Below are 22,026 nucleotides of genomic sequence, written 5' to 3' on the forward strand. Positions count from 1 at the left end.
GCACAAGGGAGGACTTTAAGGTAAGAGGATTAATCATTAGCATTAATCTTCAAGAGGATTTTTTTTTACAGTTATGCAGGTCATTTCTCAACAGTCCCCTTTCCAATCAACAAGAGTATTTGTACCCTGCAAATCTCTACACACATCTAGCACTTAAGTCTAGAATCTTGCAGTAGGTACACACTAACCGGAAGCACAATGAACTCACATATCAATGTAGTGTACTTGCATACCATCTTACCTCCTCCACCCAAAATGCAACATGATACAAGTCTTAGGTAGTAAGAAGAGTGAAGAATGCAAGGTATAAGAGGGGCTTGGGATCATAAAATTAAATATTTTAGCCCACCCCGACCATAACTAATGAAGATTGACAATGTGGTTTCCGATTTTGATATACATTGTTGTTCTTTAAACAACAGGCATCATCCAAACTCCCTCTAAAAATCCTGAGGAAAAGATAGGCACTTAAAAAAAGCACTATTATACCTTTGAGACAGAATACAGGTAGTCCTCGACTTACGACCACAATTGAGCCCAACATTTCTGCTGCTAAGTGAGACATTTGTTAAGTGAATTCTGCCCCCGCTTGTTCTGCCCCAGCTACGGACCCCAAAGAACGCAGCACACACAAAGTCCGTTCAAACCTTAGTTTACTAAATAAACCAGTTTTTACAACAACGGCTGTTAATTAACTGCATTAACAGCCGCCAAGAATTCAAAGAATAATACTGAAAGCTTACTGTGGTTGGCAGAATGCCCAGAAACAATTTGCAGGAAGCTGATAAGATAAGCAAGACAAGACACGAAGGTATGTGAACGAAGTTGTTCCCTGCAAATTGCTTCAGTCGGCGTTCCTCCTTAAATAGGCTAAGGGAGTGATCAATTAGCCCCAAGCCTTACTCTCGAGGAGACCTCCTCCTGAGGAGCCACTCCTGCCTTTTGGCAGCACTGCGTGCCCGTGCATCGAGAAGAGGCTCCTCTTCTTCGTCCTCTTCACTTAACGGAGCTTCTGGAGGTTCTGAAGGCCCTGGCTGAATCCCCACCTCTGGCACCACATCTTCTCCAGCCTCCTCATTGTCTGACTCGAGTACCAGCTGCACAGGCTGCTGGTGCAGCACCACACCAGCCTCCTCACTGTCGGAATCAGCGTACTAGCTGCACAGGCCGCTGACGGGCCACAACACCACTTTATGACTTTTCTTGCCATGTTAATCACCACAACTGTTAAGTTGGTAACCTGGTTGTTAAGCGAATCTGGCTTCCCCATTGACTTTGCTTGTCAGAAAAAGTCACAAAAGATGATCACAAGACACCAGGACACTGCAACTGTCATAAATATGAAGCAGTTGTCAACAATATAAATCGCGTGACCATGGCGGGAGGGGATGCAACAGTTGTAAGTGTAAAAAATGGTCATGAGTTACTTTTTTCAGTGCCGTTGTAACTTTGAACAGTTACTAACGAGCTGTTGTAAGTTGAGGACTACCTATACTGCTCATCACGTAAAAAAATGTAGTTTTAAATCAAATGATCCTGCCGTTCAATATGCAGATTTTTTAAAAAAATCAAAATATTTTCACAGAGATTTCTTATTGGTACACTTTCTTTCACACTTCTTCCCACCCCTGTAAATAATATCCGTTATTTCCGCCAGAATCATTTTCCTTCACTCCAACGGTGAAGTTGACTAGATTCACCAGTGTTTAGACAAAAGGAAATGAGCTAATCTCTAAGTTATCACATTTTAACTCTGAAGAGGAAACTGCTGTCCCATCAAATTACAGCAAGTCTCAGCTCAGTTTACCTCAACAAATCACACGCTGATTTATAACCAATAAACAATACTTACCACCCCTCTAAATGAAGGTGGAATGAGGCCACAATATACAGGTACAAATGAGCTACAAAGCAGGGCCTATGAAAGATTTTAAAGAAATAAAGATTAGCTATAATTATTTCTAATGGCAGGGGGGAAAACATCTTATAACAATGCAGGTCACAAATCCAATTCCTTCAGGGAAACCTTTCAAATGATCAGATAGGTCCATGATGGCGAACCTATGGTATGCGTGCCAGAGGTGGCAGGCAGAGCCTTCTCTGTGGGAACGCACGCCATTTCCAGCTGCTTTTCTGATTTCCAGCGTGCAGATGCACACCAGCCAGGTGGTCGTGGTGGGTGCCGGAACACCAGAAAATAGCCAAAAACAGCTAAAAAACAGGCCATTTTTCCGGGCCAAAAACAACCCCTAAAACGGCCAAAAAACAGGAATGAACATGCCAATCAGCTGGTCTTTGGGTTTCTGTACTCCGGCACGCAGGAAGACCAGCTGGCTGGCGCGCATACGCATGTGGGAAACCACGAAGACCAGCTGGCCGACGCGCGCATGTGCACCGGCCAGCTGATGTTTACGTTTCCGGCGCTCCAGCACACACATATGCACACACATTCCAGTTTGGGCACTTGGTGCCGAAAAGGTTCGCCATCACTGAGATAGGTGATTCCTAGGGACAGGATCCTCAGGCTTGTAAATATAACCTGGTAAAAAAAAATTAGTGACAGTACAGAACATACCTGCACCACTTCTTCTTTAGAATTAAAATCGGATATTAATACGTTTTCCCCATCAGACACTCTCGTTAGCGAAATTGAAAGTTTCCCTGATAACGATTTGTAACTGTTTTCGGGGAGATTTTTGCAGAGGCCGTCTCTTATTATTTTTATCACGTTGAAGGAAGGGTGAAGAGGACCGAGATTTCGTTTCCTGGCTTCTTTGGCTAGACCGAAAACATCTGCACAAGCTTGCGCTGAAAGATATATAAGCATCATGAGACGAGATGTCAGATTTAAATATTCCTTACAAATGCATGCTTCCTCCATTAATTATTTCGTTTTAAAAAAGCAAAACGTGTCTTAAAATATTCCAAAGCTAACGTTTCACACCACCTGGTTTTATTAATGCCATCCGGATGAATATGTTCATCCTTTCCTATGCAGGTATCTGGAATCATATAAAAACCTCAGTGAGAAAACTCTTTAATTTGAATCAGTGGTGGGATTCAAAAAAATTTACTACTGTGGGTGTGGCTTGGTGGGCGTGGCATGGCATGGCATGGCATGGCATGCCTTGGCGTGGCAGGGGAAGGATACTGTAAAATCTCCATTCCCTCCCCACTCCAGGGGAAGGTTACTGCAAAATCCCCATTTCCTCCTGATCGGGAGGCAGAGAATAGATGGAGGCAGGGCCAGTCAGAGGTGGTATTTACCGGTTCTCCAAACTACTCAAAATTTCCGCTAGCAGTTCTCCAGAACTGGTCAGAACCTGCTGAAACCACCTCTGATTTGAATTATCTCAGAAGTAATTCATCTGCTGAGCAAGTTGCAGATTCTCTATCCAACTGAAACGCCAGCAAGGGAAAATAACTAGGATGTGTAAACCAAAAGGTGATGTAATATATGTAAATATAAGGGTATATAAGGGGTCAAATATGTGTATATAATTAGCAAGATATGCTGAATATATAAGATATTTGTGTTATACTTTAGTGTGTATGGCGGAGATAATGCCAGGATGGTCGCACCATGTCTCCTAGGCCTGACTTCTTTTAATTTTTAAAAGAAATACACATTCTCTTTGTAAGATATGATCAAAGCCGTTGGCTTTCTAATGTTGATTGATCTCAATTGCTTTCCTGGATATAATTTATCACCAGGCTAGACAACATAATTGGTGCCAGGGAGAAGGAAATTGGCTGTTTGTTCATCTGCCAGGCTGCAGGAGTGGGATTTTGGCTGCAGGAAAGGACGTTTCCTTCCTTCCTAGGTTTTTTTTTTATTGTTGTTTTTGAACAATAGGTTAATTGGGCTTGCCTTCTGTGTCAAACAACACTCAAGCATTGCTCATATTAATAAAATGGACAATTATACGCTACTTCTGAAAATAAGGATGATTAATTTATTGATAGGAGCTACAAAAATTGGCTAGTTTTTATACCTAATCAAAAATATTAGTTTTTTTTCTCTCTTTCAAATCAGGGAATCCAACTCTTGAATTACCAAGCACATTTGAAACTCGGGGTTAATTTACAACCCCTTCCACAACTATAGTATTTGGGTTTTTTAAAAAAATACAATGAATATGTGTAATGTTTACCAGTATTGGGTGAAATATCTACATCAGTGGTGGATTGCTACCGGTCCGCTCCAGATCGGGTAAACCGGTAGTGGCAGCAGCGGGAGGCTCCGCCCAGATGTCTCTGCGCATGCGCAGAAGCGTTGTGCGCACGCACGCCCACAAGCGAACCGGTTTTGAATCCCACTACTGATCTACATGTACTATCAACTTACTGACAAATTCTTTCTTTCTTTAGTTTGTTTGAAACATCAATCCAAGTTATACTTTAAATGAAACTGAAATACTGTAATACTGTACTATGAACATATTAAAAAGAAAAACATAGTGAAAAGGCAACAGCGGTTAATTCTTCAAGCAACAGCAGCTTCCAAAAATTTGGTGTGGCAACATGCAGACCTAAGGCCAGATACAAACAAAATATCTAATAATAGTATTTTTTCAGGCAAGGACTCAAAAGTAACCTCTCGAGTCACCCAGTTTCATTCTACCATTTGTGCAAAATGCCACACCATTATTTCGGCTTGTAACGTCTTACAGGTAGTCCTCTACTTGCAACCAAAATTGAGCCCAACATTTCTGTTGCTCAGCAAGACAGTTGCTAAGTGAGTTTTGCCCCATTTTATGATCTTTCCTGCCACAGTTGTCAAGTGAATCGCTGAGGTTATTAAGTTAGTAACACGGTTGTCAAGTGAATCTGACTTCCCCATTGACCATGCTTGTCAGGAGGTTGCAAAAGGGGATCACATGACCCTAGGACAGTGATGGCTAACCTTTTTGCCGTCGCGTGCCAAAAGCGGGGGGAAAGCGGGGGGGGGGGTCTGCACACATATGCCTACATCCATAATTCAATGCGCCCCGCCCCCTGCACATGTTTGCGTGACCCCTCCGCACTCCCCCTGCTTTTGGCATGTGATGGCACGGTGGGCCCTATAGGCCTGTTTTTTGCCCTCCCCAGGCTCCAGAGACTTTCTTGGAGCCTGGGGAGGGTGAAAATGGCCTTCCCTTCCTCCCCTGGAGGCCGGAAACAGCCTGCTTCCCGACTTCCGGTGGGTCCAGAAGGCCCGAAAATCAGCTGGCCAGCACGCACATGCACGCTGAAACTGAGCTAGGGCAATGCTCACATGCCCAGAGATATGGCTCCGCGTGCCACCTGTGGCACACGTGCCATAGATTCGCCAACATGGCCCTAGGACATTGCAACTGTGATAAGTACATGCCAGTTGCCAAGTGTCCGCATTTTGATCACATGACTATGGGGATGTTGCAGCAGTCACATGAAAAAAGATCATAGGTCACTTTTTTCGTTGTTACTTCAGTCACAAAATAAGACTGCCAATATAATAGTATTTTATTTGGATTTATTTTAGTATCTTTAGCCTTAATTATTCTTAGAATTCTACTGCACTTGCCTTTGTTATGCAGATATGTAGAAGGATGTACTATTGATTGTATTAAACATTTTGTTTGTATCTGCCCTTAGGGCTGTAATAAACTTAATGAATAACCATTAATCAGAGGGAGTATTAAAATAAGAGGGAGTTTGCTATGGATCCAGGTCCTTCATATTCACAGATTTATTTCTTGTGCCAAGGCTGAATTTGAATAAAAGTATAATACCAGAGTTTGGTTGCAAGAGATGAGAGACACCCCTGAGAGAAAGAAGAGGAAAGGAGATGGATTGTTGTTGTAAAATTGGGAAATTTGGTGTACAGGAGAAAAGAAAACAGACGGACAATTTCGTATTTTTTCTACTTGAGGGTTATACTGTTGAAATTATAACGAAAGAAATACGGTGGACATTAAAGCATATCGGTTTAGATGTTATTGCATACGTTAATATTTATATGAAAATAAAAATGTTGTGTAAAAGATAGGGGTAAATAATATGGAATAAGGAAAATGGAACGTAATAATTATGAATATGTTTATCTGTATTGAAACGTATGATACTCAAACACCACCATCCACGCAATATGTATAAATTTAAAAAATAATAAAAACTTGATGAAAAAAAGAGAGAGACACCCCTTCCGAATTACCCATATTGAAAGATGTACTTTGGTAGCTTATCAAAGACTTGCTAAACCAACGACCTTCCCAGCTTTTTCCTAGATTAGATGTTGTCATTGGGGCATCTGTTAACTCTGCAAAATCTGTCCAGGAATCTGGTAAGTGAATGCCCTGCAGTAACCCATTTGGCAGAGGGAGATAAGGGGATTGCCTCAGGCATCAGCTGAGGCTCGGCTTATTTTCCTGACCCAATCAGGAAACGCATTTGCATTTTTATTACGGATGCCCTATCCCAGTCACAACTTTTGTCCTCTGTTTCACTTCCAAAGAAGAAGTTAAAGTCAAACTTTCCAAAAGGAGTTTGACCTGAAAAGAGACGGCTCAATCAAAAAAAAAAAAAAAAAAAAATGAAAGGGAGCAGCCTGCAAACCAGCTGTAGTCCCCAATTGCTTACATACTGATGAAGGATTATTATTATTATATACTTTACTCATTAAACATGAAACTCAAGTCAACTGAACATTTAAAAATGTGTCACAAATACCATTGACTGGTGCTAATGGTTGATACGGGTTGCTGCCAGCGTCCTAGATATCAACAAAGTACCTTAAGATGTATGATCAGTGATGGGTTGCCCCCGGTTCGGACCGTAGTAAAACTGGTGGGAGGCTCCGCCCACTGACCCAGACATCATCATAGGTGATCTGCGCATGTGCGATGCGAACCAGTAGTAAACGTAAGTAGAACCCAACCCTGTGTACGATATTCCAAGTAGCACAGTTTTTTGCAGTTCCACTGGTGTTATTGCAGGAAGCTGCAATTTCTTGATGTATTTTATAAAATTCTTGGACATGGTGCCAAGTGCCCCAATGACAATGGGTATCACTGTTACGTTTCATCCATAATCGCGTAGTTTCGATGTCCAGGTCGCGATATTTCGTGATTTTTTTCCAGTTCTTTTTCTTCGACTCTGGCATCTCCTGGTACCGCGTTATCAATAAATTGTATGTTTTGGTTTTCAACAACTGTGATATCTGGCATGTTGTGTGCCAAATGATGATCCGTCTGTATTCGAAAGTCCCACAAAATCTTCACCTTCTCATTTTCGATAACTTTTTCTACTTTATGTTCCCATGACTTTTTGGATACAGGTAAGTCGTATTTTTTATATAATGACCAGTGGGTTAATTTAGCAACTCGGTGTCTAGCTTTGTAATCAGTTTGTGTGATGATGATGATGATGATTTACTTTATTCATTAAACATGAAACTCAGTCAACTGGACATTTAAAAATGTGTCACAAATACAATTGACTGGTGCTAATGGTTGACACGGGTTGTTGCCAGCGTCCTAGGTATCAACCAAGTACCTTCTTAAGATGTACGATGTTCCAAGTAGCGCAGTTTTTTGCAATTCCACTGGTGTTATTGCAGGAAGCTGCAATTTGTTGATTTATTATTATTATTATTATTATTATTAGTTAATCTTTAGTGAGATTCACAGCCTTTGAGGCTGGTTAATAGCTCAGCAGCTCGAGTCCTAACCAAGGACCTAGGAACTGTTAAGGTATCGTCGGAGGATGTAAGCTGTTTCGAGTAAGGTGGTTTTTTGTAGAGTCAAAATGTTCAAGTTATTATTTATCAATAATAATTATCAAATTATTATTATTATTATTATTATTATTATTACATATATCTATCTATCTCTCTACCTATTATCTATCTGTATACACACACACATACACAAATCGCAGGGTACTTGTACCTTGAGAGAAATGCCTTCCAGAAAAAAAAGTTTACACAGACATTTTAACAAGTGATTTGCAGACTCAAATTAAATCCTAGTTATTTACATCTCTTTTGGCCTATGCGGCTTTCAATCCACTTGGATCTGGTAACCGTCTGGACAAATCTGAAATTTTCATGACAATGTTTTGGGAAATGGTTTGCTTCCGTCTTCTTCTTCCCACGACTGAGAGGGAGTGACTGGAGTGGCCCAAGATCCCCCCACTGGTGTCACATCCAAGGCAGGACTAGAAGTTACCATCTCAAGTTTCTAGCCCAATGTCTTAATTGTTTCACCAAACCATAGTTCTTATGTCTCATGTTAAAGTGCAGTATTGAGGCAAAGTAAAGGTCCTTCAACTCTAGTTTTGGGGCTTCATGGATGCACCTATATATGGATTGTATACACTTCCAGATTTTTCAAAAATATTATTTTCCTTTCTCAGTTTGCTTCTACAGTCCTTGAATTTATTGGTGGCCTTTCATTCAATTTCTGATAGGTGCAACCCCACAGGTTATGCTTTAGAAACAGTCCTTAAAAGCCATCTTTAACTGCTTACAATTAATAATCACAGAGGGTTTTTTTCCTTCAGAATCCTGCATTTCCAAAAGTTGACATATGCATTTTAATATTCTTCCACCAATGGCATACAGTAGTGGCCAAAATTGTGGAAACCTTTTAGGAAAAGTGTATTTTCTAAAACTAGCTAATAACACCACTTTTGGGCGGGAGTAGTACCATAAAATTATATATCAATGGAAAGATAACTTAATCAAGAATGTAATGCAGTAACTTTTATGAAGGATTTGCTATTAGAATAGCATACAGTTATGAAGAAGAAAAGTGAAACGTAGAAAAAACAAGATATACAAAAATTATCACCATAGAAAAAACGAGATATACAAAAATTATCACGTCAGTTAATACTTAGTTGGGTAACCTTTAGCATGAATTATGGCCTTACAACATCTTCCCATGGAGTGAACCAAGTCTTTTAGTTCTGCAGCTGTTCTAATGTGAAACCAAGATTGAATGATGGCTTCTATTAACTGGGTTTTATGGCTGGGTTGCTTCTGACAAACAAGTTTCTTTAGTTGGCTCCATAGATTTTCAATTGGGTTAAAGTCTGGGCTATTCCCAGGCCATTCCAGCAGTGGAATAGGATTATCTTGAAACTCCAAAAAAAAGTGGTGTTATTAGCCATCAAACCTCAAAAATACACTTTTCCCAAAAGGTTTCCACAATTTTGGCCACTGCTGTATACAGTGGATATAGAAAATACACACACTCCTATTAAAATGCCCGGTTTTTGAGATGTAAAAATCAGACCAAGATAAATCACTTCAGAATTCTTTCCACCTTTAGTGTAACATATAAGCTGTACAATTCACTTCTGAAAAACAAACTGAAATCTTTTAGGGGGGAAATAACCATAAAATTTAGAATAACCTGGCTGCATAAGTTTTCACACCCTCTTATAAATAGGCATGTGGCTATGTACAGAATTAATCACATTCAAACTGATGCTAACTGGTAGTCAGTAAGACACCTGCCATTAAAGTGACTCTGATCAAGCCCATATAAAATTCTGCTGTGGTAAAAAATATTCTGACATTTATTCAGTTGTCTCTTACATCAAGTAAAAGTCACAAGTTCCCAAAGGAGTTTACAAAGCAACAAAGGGATCTTATTGTTGGAAGGTATCAGTCAGGAGAAGGGTACAAAAAACTTTCCAAAGCATTAGATATATCATCATGGAACACAGTGAAGACATGTTTCAATTTAGTTTCTGAACTAACATCAGCAGCATGTTTCAGGTGAATTTATTGAAACTACCAAAGGAGCAATTAACAAGTATATTGATCTAGATCCAGCATCAGAGGTATTCAGCCGGTTCGTACCAGTTCAGGCAAACTGGTAGCGGAGATCGCGGGTGGGCCTGCCCCGGCTCTATGTCATCCTATTTAGGCACGTTTTCAAGGTCAGTCAAATGCACAGAAGGCGCACGAGCGAGCAAAGTGCATGCGCTGAGGGCTGGATGCATGCACGGAAGGCCAGGTACATGCGCAGAAGGCCTGGTGCATGCGCAGAAGGCCGGGCACATATGTGGAAGGCTGGACGCATGCACGGAAAGCGTCCGCACACACAAAGCAAACTAGTGGTAAGAATATTGGAAACCCACTGCTGTCCAACATGTGTGTACATAAGAAACATTCGAACAACCAATCAACAAGAGAACCAATCAGCTGCTCAGAATTTAAATATAGCTCCAAACGAACAACCAATCACACGACCAACTGGCACGCAACACATTTATAAACTAAGGAGAATAGGACAAGAAAACCCTGCTGATGATGTTACCTAGTGTGGTAACGAAACGTTCAGGAACTAAATTGAAACAAGCTTGGAGCACTGCCAAAATCTAAAATCTGAGGTACAAATATTCACTATTATTTAACAGTGAAGATGGTTATCAACAAGTGGAAAAAATATGGCACAACAGTTACGTTACCAAGAACTAAGCAAAACAGTTAATTGAATTTTGTCCCATTTTATGACCTTTTTTGGTGCAGTTGTTAAGTGAACCACTACAGTTGTTAAGTTAGTAACCTGGTTGTTAAGTGAATCTGGCTTCCCCATTGACTTTGCTTGTCAGAAGGTTGCAAAAGGGGATCACATGATCCCAGGACACTGCAATTATCATAAACATGAGTCAGATCCCAAGTGTTAAAATTTTGGTCACGAAAACCATGGGGATGTTGCAATGGTCAGAAGTGTGACTCACTTTTTTCAGTGCCATTGTAACTTTGAACAATTACTAAACTGTTATAAATCGAGGACTACCTGCAGTGGTTGTGTATCACACGTGACAACAATCTTTCATATTCTTCATATATCTGGGCTGTGGAGTAGGGTCCAAGCCTGGCTACATTTTACAAAACGTTTGCCAAGGCAAGATGTGCTATGCTGATAGGCTTCTATCTATCAGATTAAAAATTACAAAATAAGATTAAATGCTGTCATAAAATCAAAGGATGCTTCAGCGAAGTTTAAGGGCATCCATCTTTATGCAACCATGTTATTGTAATTTTTTATTGTTTTTTTCTTCCCACTAAAAGATTTGTTTTTCAATTGAATTGTACAGCTTATATTTTATATTAAAGGTGGAAAGAATTCTGAAGTTATTTAACTTGGTCTGATTTTTTATTTTATTTTTTTGCATCTCAAAAGATGGCATTTTAACAGGGACGCATAGATTTTCTATATTCACTGTATTTTCAGAGCATGGCAACTGAACTATTCCAATGTCTTAAATCATTTAGGACAGCGTTTCCCAACTTTGACAAATTTAAGATGTCTGGACTTCAACTCTCAGAATTCCCCCAACCGGGCCCAAAGGCTCAGAATCACTGATATAAAATTGTTGATGTTCCATCATCTCGTCCTTACCCTGACTATGTCTGTGTGTGTTTTTTTTTGCACCCTATCTTCTCTTAAAATTGTCCACACTTCTGGCAGAATTGGTACTTCGTTATTCCGTCTTCTTCCAACTGTTAAAAAGTCCAATCACAAATATGTGAATATGAAATGTGAAATGGACTCTGTGGTCTACAGGGTTTTTTTTTTTTCCAGAAAGAATGGTTCATCTCAGCTGGATCAATGACCAGAGTCAGCCATCTTTGTCTCTGGAGGCCAATAGAACTGCTTTTGTAGACCATTCTGAAGCCTCAAAGATGACTGAACTCTTAACATACTGGGTCTTGTTTATTTTATGTCTGCAATGCTTAAAACAGCTTCTGCACTTGGCAAATATTATATCGAATCACAAACTTGTCGAGCTGGGCAATTTCCAGGAGAGGAGGAGAGCATATTGACAGATCAAGGCTGACAGTTTAAGAGTAGATACTTTTGTGAGAGGACACTCTGCCCCAATTACCTACTTACCTTCACGTACATTTGAAAGACCCATCAAGCTTTCTCTATGAGGGATGCAGGGGGGTAAAACTTCCTTTGTACTTTTGCAGTATCCTCTTGGATTTTTAAACATTTAAACTGGATTTAATTTGAACAGAGTAATACTAATGTATCCAAGTGGAAGCTTGAATAAACCCAAATGCAAGCTTAAAATGTCTACATGAAAGTTACAGTTAATTTATAAACCAAATCAAAGCCTCTAGGTGTATTGGAAATAAAAGTATGCTTTATTTTTAAAAGACCAGACAGACCATTTATAAAATAGGAAATTTAAGAAAGGGGTGTCAAACTGGTGGCCCGCGGGCCAGATGCGTCACACGCAGGCCACGCCCACCCCAGCTCAGCGAATGGGGAAAATATCACGTGATGATGTGACGCCACAAGTTTGACACCCGTGTATTAAGAATACAAGAAAGTAGATGGAAGGCTCTCTATTATATGCATTTTCTAGTGATATTGTGACACTTGGCCAATTAAAAAAAAATTCTATATTACCTACAGGTAATGTAATGTTTGGAACATGTTTCCAGCTTCTAGTCTTCAGTCTTGTGTAAATTCATTTTTATTTCCTACCTTAGGCTTATGATACTGTAAAGAAGAAACATCACTAAAGCATCTGACAAAAGTATAGGGATTATTATGTATTATTAATTCCTCATGAACTTAACTGGCTCTTCTTAACAAAAATATTTCATGAGAAAAACAAACATTTACTCAGAAGAAAAGCTACCCACAGAAGTGGTTTATGTAACTTGTGAAATTTCCTTCTTGGTAATGTCAACCAATCCATTTCTCTCCCTCTCTCTCTCTATTTACTGTATTACTATAATGATCTAAGTGTGTTGCAATCAAGGCTTGTGAGTCACAATACCACTATAGCACAGCTCTCCCCACTTGGTTAGCATTCCAAAATACAAACATTCACAGAATAAACGCTTCCATGCCTACTTGGAAAAGGCTACTGTTCTAAAGGAGAAACCATTCAAATTTCATGACCATTTCTTAGCAAGATGATAATTAAATCATGGGGAAATAACATGTTGCTAAGAGAGGCAGACAATGAGACACACTTCCGGCAAGTACTCTGTACATCGAAGTGAAGCAGAAAAATCCTCTCACTTTTTGGATGGCAGAACAATCCAAGGCTATGTAAAGGAACCTATGAGGAAAGCCACCTTCAATTTCCATACACAGTTTTGGATACATCTGGAAGTGAAGAGATGCTTCCAGAATCTGATGCAATGCAAAATGAGTGTTTCACTCGCTTTAATATATTAATCATCTTTCGGGGAATCAACAAAAACTGCAAGTATTTGGCTCTAAACACCCACCAAGACTCCTTGAATGTCATTCAGATTATCTATGTACATTTTTTTTCTTTTAAATTATTGGATGAAGATCCAGAACTAGACTATCCAGGTGTAAATCTCAAGTTTCTCTTGTGATGAATTTCCTCTGAGCAACTGCTCAATTTACACTAGTCTGAGATTTAAAGAATGGGAGAAAATAACTTTCACTCATATAATTATATGTACACATGTATGAATGCATTATAGCTACATGGAGTTATGCACTGGCATACTGCCTCCGGTTTTGGTCACCACACTATAAAAAAAGATGTTGAGACGCTAGAAAAAGTGCAGAGAACAACCACCAAGATGATTAGGAGACTGGAGACTAAAACATATGAAGAACGGTTACAGGAACTGGGCATGGCTAGTCTAGTGAGGAGAAGGACCAAGGGAGACATGATAGCAGTCTTCCAATATTTGAGGGGCTGCCACAAAAAAGGATCAAGCTATTTTCCAAGGCACCCAACGGCCAGACAAGGAATAATGGATGGAAACTGAACAAGGAGACATTCAACCTAGAAATAAGGAGACATTTTCTGACAGTGAGAACAATCAACCAATGGAACAGAAGTTGCCATCGGAAGTTGTGGGAGCTTCATCACTGGAGGCTTTCAAGAAGAGATTGGACTGTCATTTGTCAGAAATGGTGTAGGGTCTCCTGCTTGGATGAGGGATTGGACTAGATGATTTACAAGGTCCCTTCCAACTCTGTTAATCTAATCTAATTTCCAGCTCCTGGTCCCTACTGTGGAAATGCAACAGATGGGTAATTTTAAGAACCATCTCTGTAGTTGAAGCTTTTTAATGAGTATTTTTTATTATATTGGGAAAATACTCAATTTGATTACAGTTTTTTCAGGTATTTTAGGCAGGTTGCGTGTCTTTTCTCCCTATCTAATGTCAACATACAGGTTAAATGAAATAAAGCTACTAATTCTTCTCTATTAGTAATTTTCCCAGTGTTCAATGGATTCAGATGGAGGATAAACTTGATCTAATCCTTGATCTCATAATATAAACTTTATCCTGAGAAAAGAGGCTTTAGAGCTGTCAAATTAAATGGCTGTATTGTACAGATAGTCCCCAGTTTAAAAAGGAGTTCTCTTCTCTTGCCCTTAAGTCAAATTTGTATGCAAGCCAGAATAGTATTATTAAATAATACCGCATAAGTAGTATTTATATAATGAACTTAATCTCTGTGTATTTAATTCCAATTTTTTTCAACAGGCTCAATTATTAACTATGGGTTGACCTTAAATGGGTAGAACTTAACTTGGGAAATTGTTGTATTGTGTAAAATGACACAGATTTTAAAGAACGGTTGAGGGTTGGAAGTGAAAGCTGAAATACCTGAGTTAACCAAGAGAAAAAGCCCTACATATAAACAGTGTCAGAGACGTTTATATAGCTTCCTACATAAACAAGGTTTTATATTTCTAGAATATAGGTAGTCCTCAATTTACAACAGTTCATTTAGTGACCAAAGTTGCAACGGTATTGAAAAAAAGTGTCTTACGACCGTTTTTCATACGTACGACTTTCGTAGCCGCCCCACAGATCATATGATCAAAATTCAGATGCTTGGCAAATGATTCATACTTACGACCGTTGCAGTATCCCAGGGTCATGGGATCCCCTTTTGCGACCTTCTGACAAGCAAAGTCAATGGGGAAGCCATATTCACTTAACAACCGGGTTACTAACTTATCACAGCTGCAGTGATTCACTTAACAGCTGTGGCAAGAAAGGTCGTAAAACGGGGCAAAACTCAACAAATGTTTCCATTAACAACAGAAATTTTGGACTCAGTTGTGGTGGTAAGGCGAGGACTACCTGTATTTTTTATTCCATAAATATAGCAAGCAAAATGATCGGTAAGGAAATATATCCATTTTTATTTCTTGGCAGTAATGCAGAAGTGGTCATCTCTTTCTTCTTCCAGGATTGTATCATGTCTGCAACCCTGGCATTTTCCAGGGTTTCCTGCTCAACGTTTTGGAATCAGTCCAACACACATTTCATGAAGCCACAGTACAAGCTAAATTCACCTATGATTTAACCTAGGGCTGTTAAATGCATGGCCCGTGGGCCGGATCCGGCCCACAATAGGCCCAGAACTGTCCCGCCCACCCACCCAGCCATGATGACGACCAGGCCATACACCCTCAGCCCCCAAAGGGCAAACTAATTTCTCATACGACCCACGATGGGATCGAGTTAGACACCCCTGTTCCCAATGCTAAACAGGAATCTTTTGGGAAACATCCATACCACTGCTACTTGATTAATTTAAACATCTCTTCTTGAAAATGACTACCTCTTATTCACACTCACTAGAACACTTCATTCTGAGGAAACTCTGTCTTTAAGCAGTTGGTGAAAAATAAAGGCCCAGCAGTGGTATTGGAGAGCCCTACTTTTCTTGTAATTATTGATAAGGTAAAGGTAAAGATTTTCCTCGCACATATGTGCTAGTAGTTCCTGATTCTAAGGGGCGGTGCTCATCTCCGTTTCAAAGCTGAAGAGCCAGCGCTGTCTGAAGACGTCTCTGTGGTCATTTGGCTGGCATAACTAAACGCCAAAGGCTCACGGAACGCTGTTATCTTCCCACCAAAGGTGGTCCCTATTTTTCTACTTGCATTTTTTATGTGCTTTCGAATGCTAGGTTGGCAGAAGCTGGGACAAGTAACAGGAGCTCACCCCGTTATGCGGCACTAGGGATTCGAACCGCTGAACTGCCGACCTTTCAATCGACAAGCTCAGCGTCTTAGCCACTGAGCACTGATAGTGCTCACTAAATCCATCGTTATTTTATTTGATTCTTCAATAAATATGCAGAATTGAAAACTGAATTTGATTTAACTTGATTTCACACACACCCCCAAACTTAGCAGTTGTCCTACTCATAGGCAAAATTGCCAGGCATACATATAGTCCTCATCTTAGCAACTATTCAAAGTTACTACGGCCCTTCCAAGAGGTACTTAGGACCCAGATCCAAAGTTTCATCTGCTGCCCCCCACCTCCCTGAGGTTACATGACTGCATTTCAGGCACTCGGCAACCGGCCCAAATTTATGGCCATTTACAATGTCCTATTACAGCCACACAACATTTTACAGCGTTTTTAGAAAACCTGGCATTTACCAATGGTTTTAGCAAAACAGGACCACGGCAAATTGGTTTGCTTAATGACCGCTGGGAAAAAAAAAAACCTAAAAATCAGGTTGGTCATTAGGGTAGACCCACTTTACAATCATCATGACCTAATGATCATAATAGGCTATTAAATTATGGTTGTAAATCAAAGATTACCTGTACCCGGAAATTAAGAAGCCACTAAGTATGTCAGAAAACTGGAATATCAAGCATGCTGTCATCATATTAACAACTCAGGTGGCGGCTGACATATCTGTATATCAATACACGGTAAGAGGAGGCCCCCAGATTCTTCAGAGGGTTGCAGATGATCCAGAAGAAAATTTGGATTTTCAGCACCATTACAAAATCCCTATCAACAGCAAGACTTTTTACAATGGTATGATGGTTGCCCAATCCCTATGATGTTTGGGTTTTCTATGATATGGAACTGGCCTTCCAGTTCGCTATATTCTATCTATCTTTCCTTTCCAATCTTTGAGGTCAGGCAGCTTTTAAAATTAAAGAGAGGAAAGGAAACATTCTGTTTTTACAAAACTGAATTCAATGGAAGAAAGAGTGCTGGAAACCTGGGACGATCTACCAGTAGTAAAATGGCTGCCACCTGAAGGATTATAAAAATCTGTGTCATTTACTTGCAGGAAGGCAATTGTCTCAACTATGTTAACAACTATAATATAAAGGTAAAGGTAAAGGTTCCCCTCACACATATGTGCTAGTCGTTCCTGACTCTAGGGGGCGGTGCTCATCTCTGTCTCAAAGCCAAAGAGCCAGCGCTTTCTGAAGACGTCTCTGTGGTCATGTGGCCAGCATGACTCAATGCCAAAGGCGCATGGAACGCTGTTACCTTCCCACTAAAGGTGGTCCCTATTTTTCTACCTGCATTTTTTATATGCTTTCGAACTGCTAGGTTGGCAGAAGCTGGGACAAGTAACGGGAGTTCACCCTGTTACACGGCACTAGGGATTTGAACCGCTGAACTGCCGACTTTTGATTGACAAACTCAGCATCTTAGCCACTGAGCCACTGCGTCATATAGAAACCTAGTATTAAGGTATTGTACTTCATTTTGCCCGTCCCCATCCCAAAACTCAACAATACCTCACCATGGTGGTGGAGATGAACACTATAAGCATATTATATTCGTCAACATGGCTCTGGCCTGGAGCAAGACCTGGTGATCTACTCTCACATCTTTGAATTGCTCCCTAATGTTTTGGGTGGAGAAAACTGGAGATCACCAGGTCTTGCTCCAGGCCAGACCCTGACTGAGAGTACCAATAAAGCTACAGGGGAAGAGCAAAGAGACTATCATACTAGCAGGAGCATCCATGATGTGGATGCGGAAAATCCTGTGTCAGCCATTGACACAGCTCCTAGTGAAGAGAGTTCAGAATTGAAATTAAGCACATGACAAAGTTGCATCCTATCACCTATACTGTTCAACATACCATATTTTTCAGAGTATAAAACGCACCCTTTCCCCCGAAAAAAGAGGGTGAAAATCTGAGTGTGTCTTATACTCCGAATGTAGCCCCGCCCAGCCTCTCAAACGGAGGTTTCAGAACAGTGGTGGGTTCCTCCTGGTTCGTGAGAGCCAGTGGCGGTGACAATATAACGTCACCGAACCGGTTCTCTGTCTTCAGGAGCTGGGCCCTCCCACCCGCCCCGGTGTTATGCTGATCTTATATGTCGGTTTTTTCGCCCAGCTGAGAGGTGCGACAGAGCGGATTGCCGCACCTCTCAGCTGGGAAGATTCGCAACGCGCTTGCGCAAAGCGCAAGTTTGGTGTCCTGCGAGTGAACCAAGCATGCACGCGGTGATCGCGTGCGACCGAAGAGGTGATCACGCGCAAAGCGCGTACATGAAGAGAACCAGTAGTAAAGGTAAATAGAACTGACCCCAGTTTCAGATGCTGAAAAAATCATCAGAAAAGAAGCTTCAGAAAAGAAGCCCCCAAACAGAGCTTCAGAGGCTTTTTTCCTGAAGCTCTCTTTCGGAGACTTTCAGAGGCAGGAAAAAAAGTTTTTTCTGAAACAGAGTTTCAGAAGTTTCAGAGGCAGAAAAAAAAAAGCAAAAAAAAGCAAGGCACAGAGCTCACAACCAAGGAACCTATTGCTAAAATTCACCTCTGGAAACAGTTTATTGGGGGTATTCCAGAGGCCGATCCACTTGCCAATCAGCTTTTTTCTTATTTTCCTCCCCAAAAATTAAAATGCGTCTTATACTCCGAAAAATACAGTAGTTACCAGAAATGCACATTTGGAGGAATCTACCATTGGGGTTAAAATCAATGGTAGGAATATTAACAACCTCCAGTTGGCAGATGATACAACATTACTCGCTGAAAACAAGGAGGATCTGAAGTGATTAATCCTGAGAGTCAAAACGAAAGTGAAAAATTTGGACTGGTATCTTAGCATCAAGAAAACAAAGATAATGACAACTGCAGAGAGCACACGGGTCAGAGTGCAGATCAACGATGAGATCATCAAAACAGTAAAGGGATTCATCCTTCCTGGGCACAAAAATCAACCAAAGTGGTGACTGCAACCCTGAAGTTCAGAAGGCGTATAACACTTGCAAGAATTGTAAAGACTGGCATGGATAATACCTGGGAGATTAAAGACATCAACCACACAACCAAATGTAGATTAGGTAACACAATAATTTCTCCAATAGCTACTTATGGCTGTGAAACCTGGACTCTGAAGAAGGCAGATAGGAGATGGGTGGACGTCTTGGAACTATGGTGCTGGAGACCACTATTACGCATCCCATGGATTGCAAAAATAACGAAGAAATCCTAGGCCAAACCTCACCAAAATATCACCTAAAGCCAAGATACGTTGGTCATGTCATGAGAGCTGACTCACTCGAAAATTCAATTATGTTGGGAGTGATCAGCGGATAAAGAAGAACAGGCCACTCTAGTAGCCTCTGACAAAACACTACAAAAGATGATACTGGGACAACCCTGGCAGATCCGAAGGAGGTGGTAGGAGGCAGAGAGGCAGGGAAAGTACTGGTCCAGAGTGGCTGAGGGTTGGACATGACTAAAAGGCTGACAACTTCATTTTGGCTGCTTCAAGCTTGGGACCCTTCCAGAAAGTTCAAAATAGCCATTTATGAATTTAGATGGACATTCTGAGCTTAACATGATTTAAGGCATGTGTATCTAACTTTTTGGCTTGCCTGGACCACACTGAGTGAAGAGGAATTGTCTTGGGCCACATATAAAATATATACTGATTTATATAAGACACCTAATAAGATTAAAACTTTACGATATTGGGCCATGGATTGGATGGACATGGCTGATTTAAGCCCTCTAGCATTCCTCATTTTTAATTGCTATGGCAATTTTTCTCTCCTTTCCAGGCGCTCCAACATTTCAAACGCTTGATTCCACTTTTTAAAGTCCCATTTCTATCTTGCCCATTACAATATGACTACAAATTTGAAATCAAATGCAGCAAAGTTTGAAATACAATGTATTATCACCCCAAATTCTAACAAAACCAGGATCCAGAAAATTGTCTGCTGAGTCCAAAGTCCATTAAACTGAAATTTACTAAGTAAATGGTGTGAAACTTCTTAACAATGAGTAAAAATATATTGTAATACACTCATATATATGACCTATGCCTCCATAGAGATTTTTTGAAGTCTGTCAGTTTTTCTCCAGATGGAAATAGTGTGTTATTTGTAGTTCGATACAATGGGAGAAAATATAAGTGAAAGGGTTAAAAATCGCAAAAAGGTTTAGACTTTTCCTCAGTGAGCTTTCTGGGTTAACAAATAGGTTCTCCATCACTGCATTTTCAACTGGGAAAAAAATTGGACATGGTTAATTAAAAAGTTAACAGGAGTTTTTCCCCGACTAGATTCCCTCCAAGCTCTTTTTCGGGACTGTGCAGAAATGAATACAAAAAGGCTGAGCTATAAAACACGATTTACCTATTACAATGGCATTCTGACCTCCCATGCTGGATTCACCACAATGCAGTTAAACCATAACATGTGAACACAGACAAGTGTTGAGGGGGTCTGGTGGCAAAGGTATTCATACATCATCATCATCATCATCATCATTATTATTGGCATTATTACTACTGTTATTGTTATTATTATTATTATTATTATTATTATTATTATTATGACGGTATACACAGCAAACGATAACCATGCTGGATTTCGTATCCCAAATCACTAGTTGAACACTTCCCAAGCGTTTAGGACTGCGTTTACTGGTATTATTATTATTATCTCTTTTATTCATTAAACATGAAACTCAAGTCAACTGAACATTTAATAATGTGTCACAAATACGACTGACTGATGTTAATGGTTGATACGGGTTGTTGCCAGCGTCCTAGGTATCAACCAAGTATCTTCTTAAAAATATATGTTACGAGTAGCGCAGTTTTTTGCAGTTCCGCTGGCGTTATTGCAGGAAGCTGCAATTTCTTGATGCGTTTCGTAAATTTTTGTTTTGCAATGTGTTTTGTAAACGTGTAAAATGTGTTTTGTAAATTATTATGGTTATTATCATCTCCATATTGCATTATTTCTCTGACCCTCAACACCACTTCGTCTCCCAAGTCAGAGAGAAGGGGCTTTTCACCAAGCAACCCATCTGCCATAAATACAGTCGTGCTTTAATTAATTTAATTAATCAGATCAGGCCACTAACATAATGAACCCACTAACCCACCCAGGATTAATCCCTAGAAGAGAGGGCAGAATCGTGCTCTACACTCAGGTCAGCTTACCACTGGTAAGCTGCAGGATCAGAGAGAGAGACCCCCATGTCGGTCCCTTAAGATTTCTCCAGGGACGAAACGACAAACCACAAATCAGGGCTACCAGGCAGCAGCAGCCCTTTCCAAAAAAAACCCCCAAACCTCTGCTTTCTCCATTCTCACGAATCCACCCAAATCTGGACTTTGTTCACTTAGTCCAAAGCTTTTCACACACACATATACATACAAATTAACCAGCTTCACCCAAGCATGCGGGGAGCCTTACGACCCGGATCCCGCAGTCGGACGCGTTTCCCACGACTCTTCCCGACTAGGCGCAGGTCAGACCCACCCAGAGAGCCGCCTCCGATGAGGACGGCACCGGCCAGCGCCCCCGCCGAGGCCCCGTAAATGCACCGGGCGTCGCGGAGGAGGCGAGGGACGCGCTCCTGCAGGCAGGTGGCAACGCCGATGTGATAGACGCCCAGGAAGCCGCATCCCGCGAACGACACGCTCCAGCCGTCCTCGCCTTCCAGCAGTTCCACCATCGCGGCTAACAACAAAACAAAACAAAAAAAAAAGAAAGAGCGACAACGGACACCACCCAAACTGCACCCGCTCAGGCCGCCACACCGGCCGCTAATGAAGCCGCTCATGAAGCAGCCCGACACCCGCCTCCGTTTCGCCCCGCCCCTGGATGTGGCGCCGGGACCGCCGACCAATCGGCGGGGCGATGCAAAACAGACGAGGAGGGGGGGTGAGGGTGGGAGGGGGAGAAGGGGGGGTTGAAAAGGTGGGGTGGTTCCCTCGCAGTTCCCTCTTTTTTTGGGCAATGGAAGGAACGACGGAAGTGTGAAGGCCTCAG

General features: G+C 40.9%; 1 protein-coding gene across 1 annotated transcript in view; it reads right to left on the reverse strand.

The window, feature by feature from the left end:
* Nucleotides 1-21,709, reverse strand: part of LOC139319507 (patatin-like phospholipase domain-containing protein 2) — a 37,852-nt gene extending 16,143 nt beyond the window's left edge. The window contains exons 1-3 of the mRNA XM_070947396.1: nucleotides 21,514-21,709; nucleotides 2,576-2,808; nucleotides 1,853-1,918 (exon numbers count right to left, since the gene is read on the reverse strand). Of these exons, the coding sequence (XP_070803497.1) occupies nucleotides 1,853-1,918; nucleotides 2,576-2,808; nucleotides 21,514-21,709 (495 nt within the window). The remainder of the gene's footprint in view (nucleotides 1-1,852; nucleotides 1,919-2,575; nucleotides 2,809-21,513) is intronic.
* Between the last annotated feature and the right edge of the window lie 317 nt (nucleotides 21,710-22,026).

The sequence above is a fragment of the Pituophis catenifer genome, unplaced genomic scaffold, assembly GCF_029215685.1.
Source record: "Pituophis catenifer annectens isolate HBS135680 unplaced genomic scaffold, rPitCat1.0.hap2 SCAF_7, whole genome shotgun sequence".
In the NCBI taxonomy this organism is placed as follows: Eukaryota; Metazoa; Chordata; class Lepidosauria; order Squamata; family Colubridae; genus Pituophis; species Pituophis catenifer.